General features: G+C 42.8%; 1 protein-coding gene across 1 annotated transcript in view; it reads right to left on the reverse strand.

Moving 5' to 3' along the window:
- Positions 1–1,288: 1,288 nt before the first annotated feature.
- slc26a2 (solute carrier family 26 member 2) overlaps positions 1,289–15,347 on the reverse strand; it is a 35,202-nt gene continuing 21,143 nt past the window's right edge. Inside the window, exon 3 of the mRNA XM_070878448.1 lies at positions 1,289–4,761. Coding sequence (XP_070734549.1) covers positions 3,232–4,761 — 1,530 coding nt within the window. The 3' untranslated portion in view covers positions 1,289–3,231. The remainder of the gene's footprint in view (positions 4,762–15,347) is intronic.

Genomic DNA, 15,347 nt, shown 5'->3' on the forward strand with positions numbered 1-15,347 from the left:
AAAAGTGTGAAACTGGAAGTTTTCATAAGGTATATTGCATTCACAACCGAGTAATTTGCAACAAGAATTTAAACTCTGAAATGAATGATAAAATGGAGTTAAATGTTTGATTAGTTTGAGTAGTAAATGTATAGAAATATATGCTATTTGTTTATTTGTGCTACAAATATGTAATGTTGCATAACTAAAAGTTCAGTCACAACAGGTTACTTTAGTTGTGCAGGTCACTTCTTTTCAATAAGCACATCTTTGTTGAAAAAGAAAGATATTAAAAATACAAGAGAAATAAAAACTGGATTGGAAATGTAAAACAGTACAAATTGATATTTTGTTTTGTCCACTTCTGTCAAACAACTTGAACTCCAATTACTTAAAGCTAAAATAGATTCTACAATCAACATGGACGGACGACTGTGAAACAGTACATTCCCTCAATTTGTCAGTGCTTTCCTTTAACAAAGGTATTTATATTACTAAAAGGATCAATATGCCTCAATTATCTTCACAAATCCAATAATTGATGGTTATCTAGAAATGATGTAGAAAGGCATAGGGAGGAACTTATGTTTTAAACACATTCACACACGCACAATTCTCATTTAAAAATCCACGTAAAGGTCACCGTCTTATGTTTAAAGAATTATGAAATGTTTCAACTGCCATGACCAGTTATAATTAGAATTTAGGATACATCATCTGAACTCATTTACCATCCAATAGAAATTAAGCAGTAATGCAAAGTTATAGCCTCTAAGTAATCATAATTTGCAATACCATCAAGGTTTTCTACTCTATTTAAAGATGTATATTTCATCTATTTGTGTCCAACACCTTACAATGAGTTGTATGCTGTGTACGAGCAGTTTGAGTCGATATAGATGAATTACCTTGAGCAACAGAGCCAAGTAAATACTCGTGCTGTCAATACCATTTTCAGTTTGATTAATTGACCAGGTCAGCTGCCTGGCACTTCCATATTGCTTTTCAATGAAAATGTTTAAATTGATTCAGTAAACAGCTTAATGCTTCTTCATAAAGCCTATAATTAGTGCAACATTATTGTTCATTGTGCATTGTGTAAGGCATATAATTACAAATTGAACTACAGCTTCCCATTGTTAGTAGGTCTATGCACATCATGAAAAAAAATCATGAGATTTAAGTAGATATTTAAACCTAGACCCAACAGAAATGAGAAGAAAACTTGCAATTAAAAATAATGTAGTGATATTTTTACATTTTTCTAAAATATACAGTAAATAATTTACAAGCCATCACAGTGACTAGCAATATACACACACATTATAAACCATTGTCCTTGATATTATTGAGTAAGCACATCTCCAAATTAACCTGGAGGAATTGCTGGTCAGTAATAAAGGATTACGCTTTTTAATGATGGATATATTGCTAGTGCTAGGATCAGGATAGAACAGATTTGCTATTGTACTTAATATAAATTTCAGGTTGTTATTTATATTAAGTTCACTTTAAAAGATGCATGTCCTTCTTAATTTCATTTTTTATAAACAGAATAATTTGCTGGTGTAGTCATTCTTCTGGTTAGACCAGTAAAACTTTTAGTTGCTAAAGCATCATATGGTGTATTACTGAGCCATACAGACCAGAAGGTGCTGTTTGATTCCTGGTCTGTGCCAAGTTCTTGGATCTCAGCTGGTACAATAGTTTGGCCTGGACTGGAGAATTTTGGCTATGAGGAAAGTTTGGAGATGCTGGGTCTGTTTTCTTTAGAACAGAGGAGGCTGAGGGGAGATCTCATTGGAGGTGTATAAAATTATGAGGGGCCTGGATAAAGTGAATAGGAAGGACCTGTTTCCCTTGGCAGAAAGGTCAACAATCAGGGGACATAGATTTAAAGTAATTGGAGGGAGGTTTGGAGGAGGGGAGGGGAAATTTCTTCACCCAGAGGGTAGTGGGAGCCAGGAACTCACTGCCAGAAAAAAAAAAAAAGAGTGGTAGAGGCAGAAACCCTCACCACCTTGTAAAAAATACTTGGATGTGCACTTAAAGTGCCGTAACCTACAGGGCTACGGGCCAAGAGCTGGAAAGTGGGATTAGACTGGACAGCTCTTGGTCAGCCGGCGCGGACACGATGGGCTGAAATGGCCTCCTTCCGTGCTGTAAATTTCTATGCATAGCATTCCAGGCTAGGGAGGGGATGCAAAAATCAAATCAGTCTGGGTTCCCTCACTTGACTGCCTCACAGCAGGATGCATGTGTGAATATCAAATGGGAACATGATCAAGCTCAGCTGGGATCTGTTCCATAATTGAATTGTAAGCTGATCCTCAAGCTTCACACATGAAGAATGGCAACATGAGTGAGAAGACACTCATGAAAATATATCTCACCAAGATTCAGCACCTTCGTGAGGGGGGGGGGGGAGGGAATTGGAGAGAACAGAAGAGAAACAAGGAAGAATAAAGCTCATAAGTTGCAACTTAAAAAAAATAAATGTATTCAAATATATAAAGGATCAACTATCTCTAGTGTGGCTGCTATCTTTGATCTATGCCAGTACAGAGACTCCACAGCATATTTTTTATAGTGAGCTTGACCCAATTTCCCAGTTGATGCATGGTATGTAAATGTATTGTGTTTGCTACCACACCCAGAAGTACTCTATTGAATCAGTAAAACTGAATTCCCCTAAAAGTATGTAAAATTGAAACCAGATATTCCACCCTCAAATAAATAATTTCAGGTATAATAAAGGCAAAAGCATATTTAGAGTTAAAAAATAAAATACAAATTAATCAGTATTCCACCTTTAACTGGCCAGAATCTACTGATTGCATCATTGTATCATGAAGGAATATTTTTCGTTAAAAATCTTTTGCAAAACCCACTTCTCAACTCAATAGCCTCCAGAAAAATGTTTAAAATAGCCGTTTCAAAAATTAAACTTCTCTGACATCAAGTGTTTAAAAACCAGTAGCCTCTTTCATTAAAAAAAAATGAAATCCAAATGAAGTGATTTTAAACAAATACTATTGATAATGTTGATTATAAATCTCTTATAATAAACGCCATGATTAGAAAAGCACAGAAACACATGTAAAAAAACATTCTACAGATGCATATAAAATAATTACTCGAGTTAAAATGGAGAAATGATTTCAGGTTGTTTTAAAACAACACGTTCAAGTTTCTCGAGCCAATGTTGTTGAGCGGTTTTCTTGTATTTGGTTACAGGGTCACAATTGAAGATCACAACAAGCTGTTTGCTTCACAGTCACCATTCTTTTGGTGTTCGTTTGAGGCAAACATGACAGCATCATGAACACTGTAAAATAGCAATGTGTTGATGGTACCATTTTCAAAATAGCCTCCTTTGCGAAGACTATCAATAACAGAGGCATTGCAGTTCGAAAGAAGAATCGGGATTCCAATCTGTTTGTAATCTTTAACGACTTCTTTCACTGTAGTTATACCTACAGTATCCAAGAATTGAATAACGGAACAATCAATGATAACAGTATGGAATTCAAACTCCTGCTTGGAGAGCTGCACTGTAACTTCAGTCTTTGTGGAAGCACTAGAATTTGCTGTTGTTTTTTGTTTCATTTCCCGAATTATTTTCCTTTCTGCTTTTTTCTTTGCTACTATGACTAGAATTGGGTTAACTCCTGTATGTTTATATAGGGATGTCTTGAAGACCTCTTTGTTTGCATAGTACAATGGAGCCTCAAATCTAAATATTTTGATACCAGGTACATTTCGAAGATTTTTATATCTTCCCAAGTCTTCATAAATTTCAGTCCCCTCCAAATGGCCAAGCATGGTGGCTGTTGGCAGTTGTGTTCGCACAATGACACAGATCACAGAAAAGCTAACCCCGATCAATAGTCCTATCTCTGTGCTGATGAAGGCTGACGATATCATTGTAACAAACCATATGGCAGTATCCATCTTGCTCACCTTCCACATTTTGGGCAACTCAATAAATTTTCTTAAAGCACCCCTGAGATTTACAATAGTTATGACACCCAAGACACATTTCTGAAGCGAATAGAAAAGAGGTGCAATCACAAGTAGCACAAGGAGGAGGACTAAAGCAGTCACTATACTTGAAAACTGTGTCCTACAACCAGTGGATTCTTTCACAAGCGTTTTCGCAAGGGCTGCACTGGTTGTAAAGCAATGAAAAAATGCTGGAATAATGTTACAGGTACCAATGGCAAACATTTCTTGATTGGCTCTCACCGTATATCCATGCTTCTTGGCAAACATTTCTGAGAGAGAAACTGTAATTGCAAAGCCAATGATAGAGATTGGAAGGGCATCTGCAGCAATCCGAGGTATTAAGCTCCAGTCTGGAGCAGTGGGAGCCATAAATCCAGTGGGAATGTTTCCAGCAACAGTAGAATTAAAATTTGCATTCAATTGTCCATAATGCGAGACCAAGGTAGCAACAACTACAACCAGAAGCTCGCCTGGAATTGGTGCTTTCAATTTGGATTTATAACATTCATTTACTTCTTTTAAAGGCACTAGAACCAGAAGGCACAACATGCTGGTTACAAGATCACAGATATTAGTATGATGGATATTTTTAAAGATGTGCACCCAGGTTTTCACAAGTGAACCAGGACCATGGGCACGTGGAATGCTGATGCCAAGAAGGTACTTAACTTGTGAGGTGAGTATGGTGAACGATGCTCCAGTGGCAAATCCACTAAGTAAGGAACCAGACAGGTACACCGATATAAAGCCCACTTGGAAGATGCCCATGGCCACCTGGAAACAGTTTTAAAAAACAATTGTAAATAACAAAAGTCAGAGACAGAAAAAGTTGTGGGTTCTTATGCTCATACAGTGGTTGATGTTTAAACCCCTTTATTTTCTCCAAGAATCTAAACATAATATTATTGAATCAAATAATCAAGTGTTATATTTTGTTAAAATGTCCTTATTGAAGTACACAAACGAAAAGCGAACAAAAATTATGCAGATGCCGGAAATGAAACAAAAACAGAAAATGCTGTAAATGCTCAGAGGTCAGTCAACATCTATAAAAAGAACAGATGAGTTTATATTTTAGGTGTGCACCCTTCATCAAACCGTATTGAAGAGCACTGGTCTTTTATGTGGCCAAAGAAAATGTGACCTGCATGAACCAATGATGTATTAACATTTCCCTGAAGCATGGAATTGTGGCTATAATTAGGATTGCTAGCCAAGTCCTTTATTTGATTGGATTGGACCTGTAATGTATGTAGCACTCAAATCACTGACTCCACAGTCTTGTGTTGTAGTAACTGCTGTGACCATAGTCCTTTATTGTGTAACTCCAGAGTGCCCCTCAGGTGTGGTGGGCAGCCCTTTATACTCTGTCTTGCAGGTACTTTCAGGTCTCCCACCACAGCGCCCTCTGTGGCGCACCATTTTACTTATACATTTAATGTACTTGGACAATACATAACAGGACCCTACATTTTTACTTTTACAAACAGCAATATTTTTGTCCTGCACCAGAACAGTACAATGACAATCACAGCCTGTAACAAGACATCGTTGATTGTGTTCCGTTTATCCTGAACTTATTTTTATGGTCATACAAGTCAACACCATCTTGGTAGCATTTTCCCAAATCTAGATTTATGAAAGACGATGAGTGGAATTACAGGCAATCAATTTTTGGGGTATCCTGTAAATGTACGTTAGGAAAGGAAACCTGCTGTGCTTACTCAGTTTAGCCTATTTATGTGACTCCAGTGTGATAGACTCTTACCTGCCCAATGAAGTTGCCTACCAAGGCATCCAGTTGTATCAAAGCCACAGCAACTAGTGAAGAACAATAAATGCTGGCCTTGCCAACAATGCATTCATCCCAAAAAAGTATAGCACACAATTAGAATTTGTAAGTTTAAAACCAGCAAAACGAGAGATTGAGATTTCATTTCCCTACAAGGTGGCAGATACTCCTAGTAAAAGCTTTTAATGTTGTTTCAATTAACTTCTTCAAAAGCAACTGGATCAATAAAATTAGAAATTTTAAGATTAAAGTTATGGAAATTAGAATAAGCAACGATAATCAAATACCTAGGCTGCTCTTGCCACCCAGGAGATGACATCTGTGGAAAGCAGGATGAATAGTGGATGCAAGGGGATGGATAAATATTCTGGAATATTGCTTGGACTACCTTTGGTGAGTTAGGGTGCAATGGAAAAATGATGAAGATCTTTCCTGTAGAAAATTAAATAAATCAGAGTCCAGGACAAGGCAGACTACACATGGTCAGGAAGGAGTGGGCTTGAGACAAAACAGATTCAATGTCAGTAAGTGTGAGGTGGTAATTTGGGTTGAAGTTAAAGTAATACTTGTACTTTGAATGGAGGAAGGCTGGGTGATGTGACATTGTAAAGGGATATGGGGCTTCAGGCTCATAAGACATTAAAAGCAGTACTTCAAGCGGACACGACCATTAAGAATACAAGAGGTGAGAAATTTGCGTAGTTTGCGCTTCCCGTTAGTGCCCCCTACCGCCTCCCGCAAAATTCCAAGGGAGTTACCAGAGGCGCTACGGGCCACTGTGCTGGCGAGTCATCACCACGCGCAGCGACTCGTTTTCACCTCAGAGCGAAAATTCAGTAGCACCTCAGGAGGCCGCTGCATGCAATGCCAGCGCCAGCTTCACGGTTCGCAAACCAGGCCGCACTCCGCTCGCAGGGTGAAAATTAAAGGGGAGGTGCGGCACGCACTTAATGAAAAGGGTCTACATGGCCTTGCTGTGTCGAATTCGCGGGGTCCCTTCCGCACTTTTGCAGCCCGGCACTCCGCTTCTGTACCGGGCTGCTGCCACTGCACCCTGGTGGTGAGGTGGTGGCCTCTTCTCTCCGATGCCGAGTCAGCAGCATGTCGTTCTTTTTAATGGAAGGGGAGGGGCTCGTGCTCCCACCAGCACTACACGGCACTCCGCCTAGCACTGGAAAAATTCCATACTTAGTGCTCCAGTCCCGTCCCCGAGAGGAATTCGAGTGTGCGACATTGCACTCCAGTTCCTCTCGGGGGCAGTAACCCCATTTTCACTGCAGGGGCGGGACTTCCTGCGTCCGGATGGGACTCCTGCGCGGTACCGAATTTCAACCCCAAGATCTGTAAACCAAGTGGAATGCTGGGTTTAACAGCAAGAGGTATAGAATATGAAAGTTAGGAATGCTGAATATACCTTAAACCATAATATGACCAGAGTTGTGAGTACTTTGTGCACTATTGGGCTCCGACCTATAGAATGGATGTTGGGTCAATAGAGAGGGTGCTATATAGATTCACTAAGATGCTGCCTGGTCTGTGAAATACAAATAGAGAAATACTTGAACATTGGGGCCATTTTTGTTAGGAAGAGATTATAGTGCAATTTGATAGAGGTGTTTAAAACTATGAATGGATGGGACAGAATAAATCTAAAGGCCTGAATTTTAACAGCAAGAGTGAGTGGGCTTGGGAGCAGATGGATAGTTAAAAGCGATGAAATTGACAGCGTGTCAGGAGGTTGGCTTCAATCTGCCAGCTATCGCATTTAACTCAAGCATGTTCAGCAACAAGCGAGAAACTCCCTCGGGAGAGGTGGGTTACCCATTTAAAGCAATTAACAGCTAGTTAAAAGGCTGGTAAGAGCCTTTTTTACCTGTGGTTTGAATGGTTACTGGATGTCCATGGGATTCCCAGGCTTGCTGAACCTCGCCAGTGTAAGTAAGGCTTGAGCAGAGCAGCAAGAGGGAGCTGAACAATTGTCAAAAAAATCCCATAAATACTGAGACCTCACACCTGCCTCCTTGCCTAAGGGAAATGTTTTTTGCTCATGCAACTTGCTCTGAGAGTTTGCTTTCAGCAGTTTGCAGGTGATTTCTACAACTTGGTCACTCTCACTACATTGGAGGATTGTGTGTCTGATCTCCACTTTCCATCCATCATATATCAGATCAGCATGGGTGTCACTTATGCTGTTTCCCCTTGGACCTCAGATGACGGCCATGATGAGCCCCAGCAGCAGCACCAGCAGCATCCTTTTCCGCACTGACCTGCCATTCGACAAGAGGGGATCAGCATAGGGGTGCACCTCGCAGGAGGAGAGAGCCCTAACACAGGGTATACAGGCAGAGGATGAGCTTCCTGGACATGACTGAACAGCAGTGCTTCAGGAGGCTCAGGCTATCGTGTCAGGTCGTGACAGACATTTGAAGCTTGCTGGAAGAAGACCTGCTACCAAGTGGACCCGGTGAATATGCCTTATGCACCAGTGGCTGTAGTGACCACCGCCCTCAACTTCTTCACCTTGGGCTCCTTCCAGGGATCTGCAGGAGATATTTGCAGGATCTCGCAGTCGGCCATCCTCAAGTGCATCACCCAGGTGACCAATGCCATGTTAGCAGAGCAGACAGTTATGTACACTTTGCCACTGATGAAGCCAGTCAGAATAAGTGGGAGCTCGGCTTTGTGACTCTGGCTGGCTTCCTACAAGTGCAGGCCATCAAGGCACCCCCAGATCACCCAGGACTATTTGTGAACCATAAGAGCTTCCACTCCATCAATGTGCAGCTTGTCTGCAACCACAAAAAAAATCAAGCATGTGGGTGCCAGGTTCCCAGGGAGCCACCATGATCATTCATCCTGCGCCAGATTTACCGGCTGGCTGCTTGGATACAAGGGGTATCCACTGAAGATGTGGCTGATGGCACCTTTGAAGGGACCAAGCAATGAGACTGAAAAGTGCTACAATCAAAGCCAAGTGACAACGAGATGTGTAATAAAGCAAGACATTGGGATGCTAAAGATGCGCTTCAGATGCCTGGACAGATCTGGAGGAACCCTTCAGTACGCAGCAGTCAGGGTCTCCAGAATAATCGTGGTATGCTGCGCTCTGCACATCATAGCGCAGCAGCAAAGATTGGAGCTGCTGGAGGAGCAAGGTGCAAAACCGCTTTGGAGGAGGAAGAGCTTGATGTGAACAGGACACCAGCAGTGGTGCATATTTCTGCCTGGGATGCCCCCGTAATGGCACGGTTTAGTTAGGTTGCATCAGTGCATCCATCTGGCACCCAGATGCTGAACCAACTAACCACCCCCACCACCAGAGCAGTCCTAAAATGACCAAACCATTCCTGTCACACACACCCATTGCTCGCAGTTATGTCATGTCTGACCATTCGTTACAACTGACAAGGCCACTTGCCAGGCAACAGGCAAAAGTGGGGAAGACGTGCCCGAAAGTAGTGCAAAGAAATAATTTTATGCGCCTCCAAATAACGTAAACTTAACAGTGAAACATTGCCCAACAAACACAGAAGCATACCCTTGTGCATCTAGAATTCTTTCATCTTCCCCTTCCCATCACCTCTATAGCATGCAACCCCTGTGACATCAACAGAGGTCGAAGCAGGCTGCTCACTTCCCTGCTCCTACATAAGAACATAAGAAATAGGAGCAGGAGTAGGCCATACGGCCCCTCGAGCCTGCTCCACCATTCAATACGATCATGGCTGATCCGATCATGGACTCAGCTCCATTTCCCTGCCTGCTCCCCATAACCCCTTATCGGTTAAGAGCCCTGCCAAGGATGGCTCCTCCTGCACCTGTGCAGAGACAAACTTGGCCATCGAGACAAGGTAGCAAGTGGGGCTCTGACTGGGGGCAGGGGGGCAACGGGTGAGAAGAGTCCCCACTTCCATGTCCCTCTCATGGCCCACCCACACTTCCCTGCTAGCGAGGAGCTGAAAAGCACTTTGCTGCACATAAGCGGGGCAATGATCGGCCTAGTTTCAGTTTCTATCCAAATTAAGGTGCCATTCAGAGCATGCATGCGCTCGTTTGAATGCTGTATTTGATGCTCCATACAGGTGGCCACCCTTTCCATGGACGAACACATCATAGCCAAGGCCTGCGACATGCCAGTCATTTTGGAGATGGACTCCTCCATTCTCCCTACAATTGCGCACATCACAGCTGGAAATCCTGCCAGAGCCTCATTTTTTGTTACTGCTCCAGAATCATCCTGTTTGTCGACGGCCCTCAGGGTTCACCATCTGCACGTAACTGAACACTGCTTGAAGCATCCTGCCCCCTCTGGTAAGGACTGTTCATTGCTGTCGCTATCTGCACCATCTGCTCTGGCTCACGGGATTTGAGAGACCAGGTGACAACACTACTATCTGACTTACTGGTTCCACCGACGTGTGTGTGTGTGTGTGTGTGTGTGTGTGTCTGCCCTGGTGCTTGGTGTGCATGCGAACTGTGACAGTGCACCCTCAGAGTCCACGACCTCCTCGGAGAGGTTTTCTTCCTCCTCTGTGTCAGTGTCAGCTGTGGCTTAGTGGGTAGCACATTCACGTCGGAGTCAGAAGTTTGTGGGTTCAAGTCTCACTCCAGGACTGTGAGCACATAAATTTAGGCTGACACTCCAGTTCAGTGCTGAAGGAGTGCTGCACTGTCGGAGGTGCCGTCTTTCGGATAAGAAATTAAACCAAGGCCCCGTCTGCCCACTCAGGTGGATGTAAAAGATCCCATGGCACTATTTTGAAGAACTGCAGGTGAGTTATCCCCGGTGTCCTGGCCAATATTTATCCCTCAATCAACATAACAAACACAGATTATCTGATCATTATCACATTGCTATTTGTGGGAGTTTGCTGTGCGCAAGTTGGCTGCCGCATTTCCTACATTACAGCAGTGACTATATTCCAAATGTACGTCATTGCCTGTAAAACACAAGAGATGTCCGGTGGTTGTGAAAGGCACTATATAAATTAAAGTCTTTCTTTTCCTCTGCCTGGACTGGCTGTGGGACACTAGATAGGCCTGTGGGGGAAGTGAACACATGAATTAGAACGGTTATGATAAGAATGTTTTAAGTGAACATTATGCACATGATCATATTTCAGTGGCTGCTGACATAAAATCAACATAAGTGACTGTTGTATGCTGTGTGGCTGAGAGATATTTAATTTGGTCACCAGGTAGCTGGGAGTTTCCGGTCACCCCATCTCCTGCCGCCATCAACTCTGCTGATCTCCAGCGCCTCCTCCTCTGCTGCAGTCAATGTTATTATGACTGGAGGACCACCTCCGGTTCTCCCTGGTGTTCTGGACTCTTCTCCTACAAAGAAGGAAACAAGAGAACTTTGAGTTAGAGTCATGGAATGAGTGGAAGAGATGGATGGCTAACAACTGTAGAGGGTGACTATGAAGGAGAGGCGTGACATTGCATTATGAGGGCGAGTGTTTGTGGTGGATGGTTTGATGGGGAAGTGAGCATGTGCATAGATAGGGAGGGATGGGTGCACCTGCTACGTAGGTTGGTATGAGGAGTGATGTTCAGGATTAGGCTTGGGAAGGCAGAGTGAGGTGGTTGGGGTTACACATACATCATTTGAATTTGGCACTGTACTCACCTTTCAAGGCCTCATGAGGTCATTAAATCTCTTCCTGCATTGTATCCTGGACTCCTGCTGCTCACTTCTGCCGCCATCTCCAGCCATGCTTTCATGGTGTCTGCAGCTGGCCTCTTCCTCCAGTCCACAGGGAATAGAAGTTCCCTGCGAGCCCTGACTCAGATGGCAAAGTGCCACAGTACAATGGGACCTGGGGGCACTTTTTATCAACTATATCTAGGCACCTCATAATATTATACATCTCAATGAGGTCTCCCCTCAGCCTTCTCTGTTCTAATTTAAAACAAATCCAGCCTATCTAATCTGTCCTCATAGCTTAGATTCTCCACTCCCGACAACATCCTCGTAAATCTCCTCCTTATCCTCTCCAGTGTGATCACGTCCTTCCTGTAATGTGGTGACCAGAACTGCACACAGTACTCCAGCTGTGGCCTAACCAGTGTTTTATACATTTCAAGCATAGCCCCCCTGTTCTTGTAGTCTATGCCTAAGCTAATAAAGGCAAGTATTCCATATGCCTTCTTAACCACCTTATATACATGGCTTGATATTTTCAGAGATCTGTGGACATGCACTCCAAGGTCCCTTTGTTCCTCTACACTTAGTGTCCTACCATTTAATGTGTATTCTCTTTCCTGGTTAGTCCTCCCCAAATGCATCATCTCACACCTCCCTGGATTAAATTCCATTTGCCACTGTTCTGTCCACCTGACCATTTGATTGATATCTTCCTGCACCCACAGCTTTCTTCTTCTTCATTATCAACCACACAGCCGATCATCTGCAAACTTCTTAATCATACTTCCTAAATTGAAGTCTAGATCATTGATGTATATCACAAAAAGCAAGGGACCTAGTACTGAGCCCTGCGGAACCCCACTGGAAACATCCTTCCAGTCACAAAAACACCCATCAACCATTACCCTTTGCTTCCTGCCTCTGAACCAATTTTGGATCCAACTTGCCACTTTGCCCTGGATCGCATGGGCTTTTATTTGTGACTAGTCTGCCATGTGGGACCTCATCAAAAGCTTCACTAAAATCCACAATATAAGCCTAGTCTACTCAAGCTCTCCACATAGGATAATCCCACCCCATTCCAGAAATCAGTCTGGTGAAACTTTGTTGCACTCCCTCTATGGCAAGTATATCCTTCCTTAGGTAAGGAGACCAAAACTGAACACAATACTCCAGGTGAGGTCTCACCAGGGCCCTTTATAATTGCAGTAAGGCTTCTTTACTCTTCTAATCAAATCCTCTTGTAACAAAGGCTAACATACTATTTCCTTTCTTAATTGCTTGCTGTACCTGCATGTTAGCTTTCAGTGATTCGTGAACAAAGACACCCAGGTCCCTCTGAATACAAACACTTCCCAATCGCTCACCATTTAAAAAATACACTGCTTCTCTATTTTTCCTACCAAAGTAGATAACTTCATATTTCTCCTCATCTCCATGGAATATGGCACCAAATTTGCCACAAAAGGCATGTAACAGAAGGGGTTTTGACTTATTGAATCGCTGTAAAGCAATGGTCTTGATAGTATTGCCTACATGGCATAACCACCCCTACTGTTATAAAACAGCTTATCTGCTGACTCAATGCAAGTAACATCATGGGATATGTGCTAGTTTAAAATTAAAAAGCTCACTATCTTCAGCTTTAATTCCTAGAAACAATTAAATGACAGCTTTAAAAATAAGTTGGTTGTACATTTTACTGCTGGTTATCCATATTTAAAGTGTTTGAATTGCTAGATCTTATCAGAAATTGATAAACAGACGATTGGAAGGCATGCAATAGGCAAGGTACACCCACATTAGGCAAGATAAGCAAATGTCGAAACTCTGGAACTCATGGGTGTACATTGCCTTAAAAACCAGACACAAATAACCTTTCAGCACCTTAAATGCATATATTTAAACAAAATGGTGTGTATGTGCAAGTACTAACTCCTTTTATTCCCTAAAAACTAGAGAAGTAATCTAAACTACAGAAAAAATCATCTTAAAATACAATTTTGCTTCTTGTTTACATTAGGGGTGGGGGGGAAAGAGAGAGGAAAGAAGGCAAGTGAAACATAATGGCCCAGATTTTGCATAGATAATAATGGTGAGGCTAACAACACTTAAGAGTAAATCGGACAGTAACTTCCGATGTCGGCACATGCACAAATGCAGAACACTGGAACTTGCTGTCAGAAGTATCCTGCTCCTCCACAGGGCGTGGCACAACAATCTTCGCCGATAAACTCAGCACTGAAATCAGTGCAAGGGCGTGAAGTTGGGGTCCTTGCCTACCAGTTATCCTCTAATGGGACTGAAAGCCGATAAATCCCCTGGACCTGATGACCTACACCCTAGGGTTTTGAAAGAGGTGGCTATAGAGATAGTGGATACATTGGTTGTCATCGTCCAAAATTCCACTGATGCTAGAACAGTTCCCATGGATTCGAAGGTAGCAAATGTAACCCTGTTATTTAAGAAAGGAGGGAGAGAGAAAACAGGGAACTACAGTCTAATTAGCCTGACATCAGTAGTAGGGAAAATGCTAGAATTTATTACTAAGGGCGGGATAACAGGGCACTTAAAAAAAAAATAATAGGATTGGGCAGAGTCAACACGGATTTATGAAAGGGAAATCATGTTTGACAAATCTGTCAAGAGTGTTTGAGGTTGTAACTAGCAGAATAGATAAGGGGGAACCAGTGGATGTGGTGTATTTGGATTTTCAGAAGGCATTCGATAAGGTGCCACACAAGGTGTTATTAAATAAAATTAGGGCTCATGGGATTGGGGGTAATATACTAGCATGGATTGAGGATTGGTTAACAGACAGAAAACAGTAGGAATAAACGGGTCATTTTCAGGTTGGCAGACTGTAACTATTGGTTGGGGTACTGCAAGGATTAGTGCTTGGGCCTCAGCTATTCATAATCTATATCAATGATTCGGATGAGGGGGATTTCTGCTGGCTCTGTGTAAGCTTGTGGAATTGTTTGGAACTTTCTAAAGTTATTTAAAGTTGGTGAGGTAAAAAGAGAGTGGTGCTGCAAGTGGAGAAGGCCTTGCTTTTGAATTCAAGGGTTCCGATCAGACCACTTGCTCCCAGTCATGGGTATTCTAGTTGTCATGCCCCTTGGCCGCAACCGCAAAGGTTACCATTCACTGAATGTGCAGTTGGTGTGCAAACATGCTCAGCACATCATGATGGCAAATGCTCAGTATCCTGACAGCAGTCATCATGCATTTTATTCTGCATAAGTCCGCTGTTCCCTCAGTTTTTGAGCCACCAAGACAAATCAGAGGCTGGCTACTGGGTAACAAGGACTATCCCTTGACCACCTGTCTCATGATTCCACTCCGCAACCCAACCACACATGGCCAGCATGCATACAACGAAAGCTGTGCTGCCACACAAAACATCATAGAGCACACCATTGGTGTGCTAAAGCAACGCTTCCGTTGCCTGGACTGCTCTGAAGAAGCACGACAGTACTCATCGGAATGTGCCCCCCAATTCATGGTGCTCTGCTGAATCCTCCACAACTTAGTCATCATGAGGGAACAGCCTTTGCCACCAGCTCAGGATCAGGAAGAAGAGGAAGAATCAGAATAGGAGGAATTGGAAGAGGAAGGAGGAAACCCAGCCAGCCCGTTTCTGGCTGGGATATGCAGGAGTGAATCATCCATCTCCGGTACCAGTGACGACAACCCCAATTCCCCTTTCAGCATTAGTCCCACACCTTACCTTCCCTCTGTTACTGACCATCACATTGTTCTCTTGGCCACAATACTGAAATAATAGACACACAAAGCAAAGATTCCAATCCAACGTTATACATCTATCCATCTAAAGGGGTAAAGTGTGTTAAAAAGACAAGCCTGAAGGCTCTGTGCCTCAATGCGAGGAGTATTCGGAATAAGGTGGATGAA

Source organism: Pristiophorus japonicus, chromosome 4 (assembly GCF_044704955.1).
Source record: "Pristiophorus japonicus isolate sPriJap1 chromosome 4, sPriJap1.hap1, whole genome shotgun sequence".
NCBI classification, from domain to species: Eukaryota; Metazoa; Chordata; class Chondrichthyes; family Pristiophoridae; genus Pristiophorus; species Pristiophorus japonicus.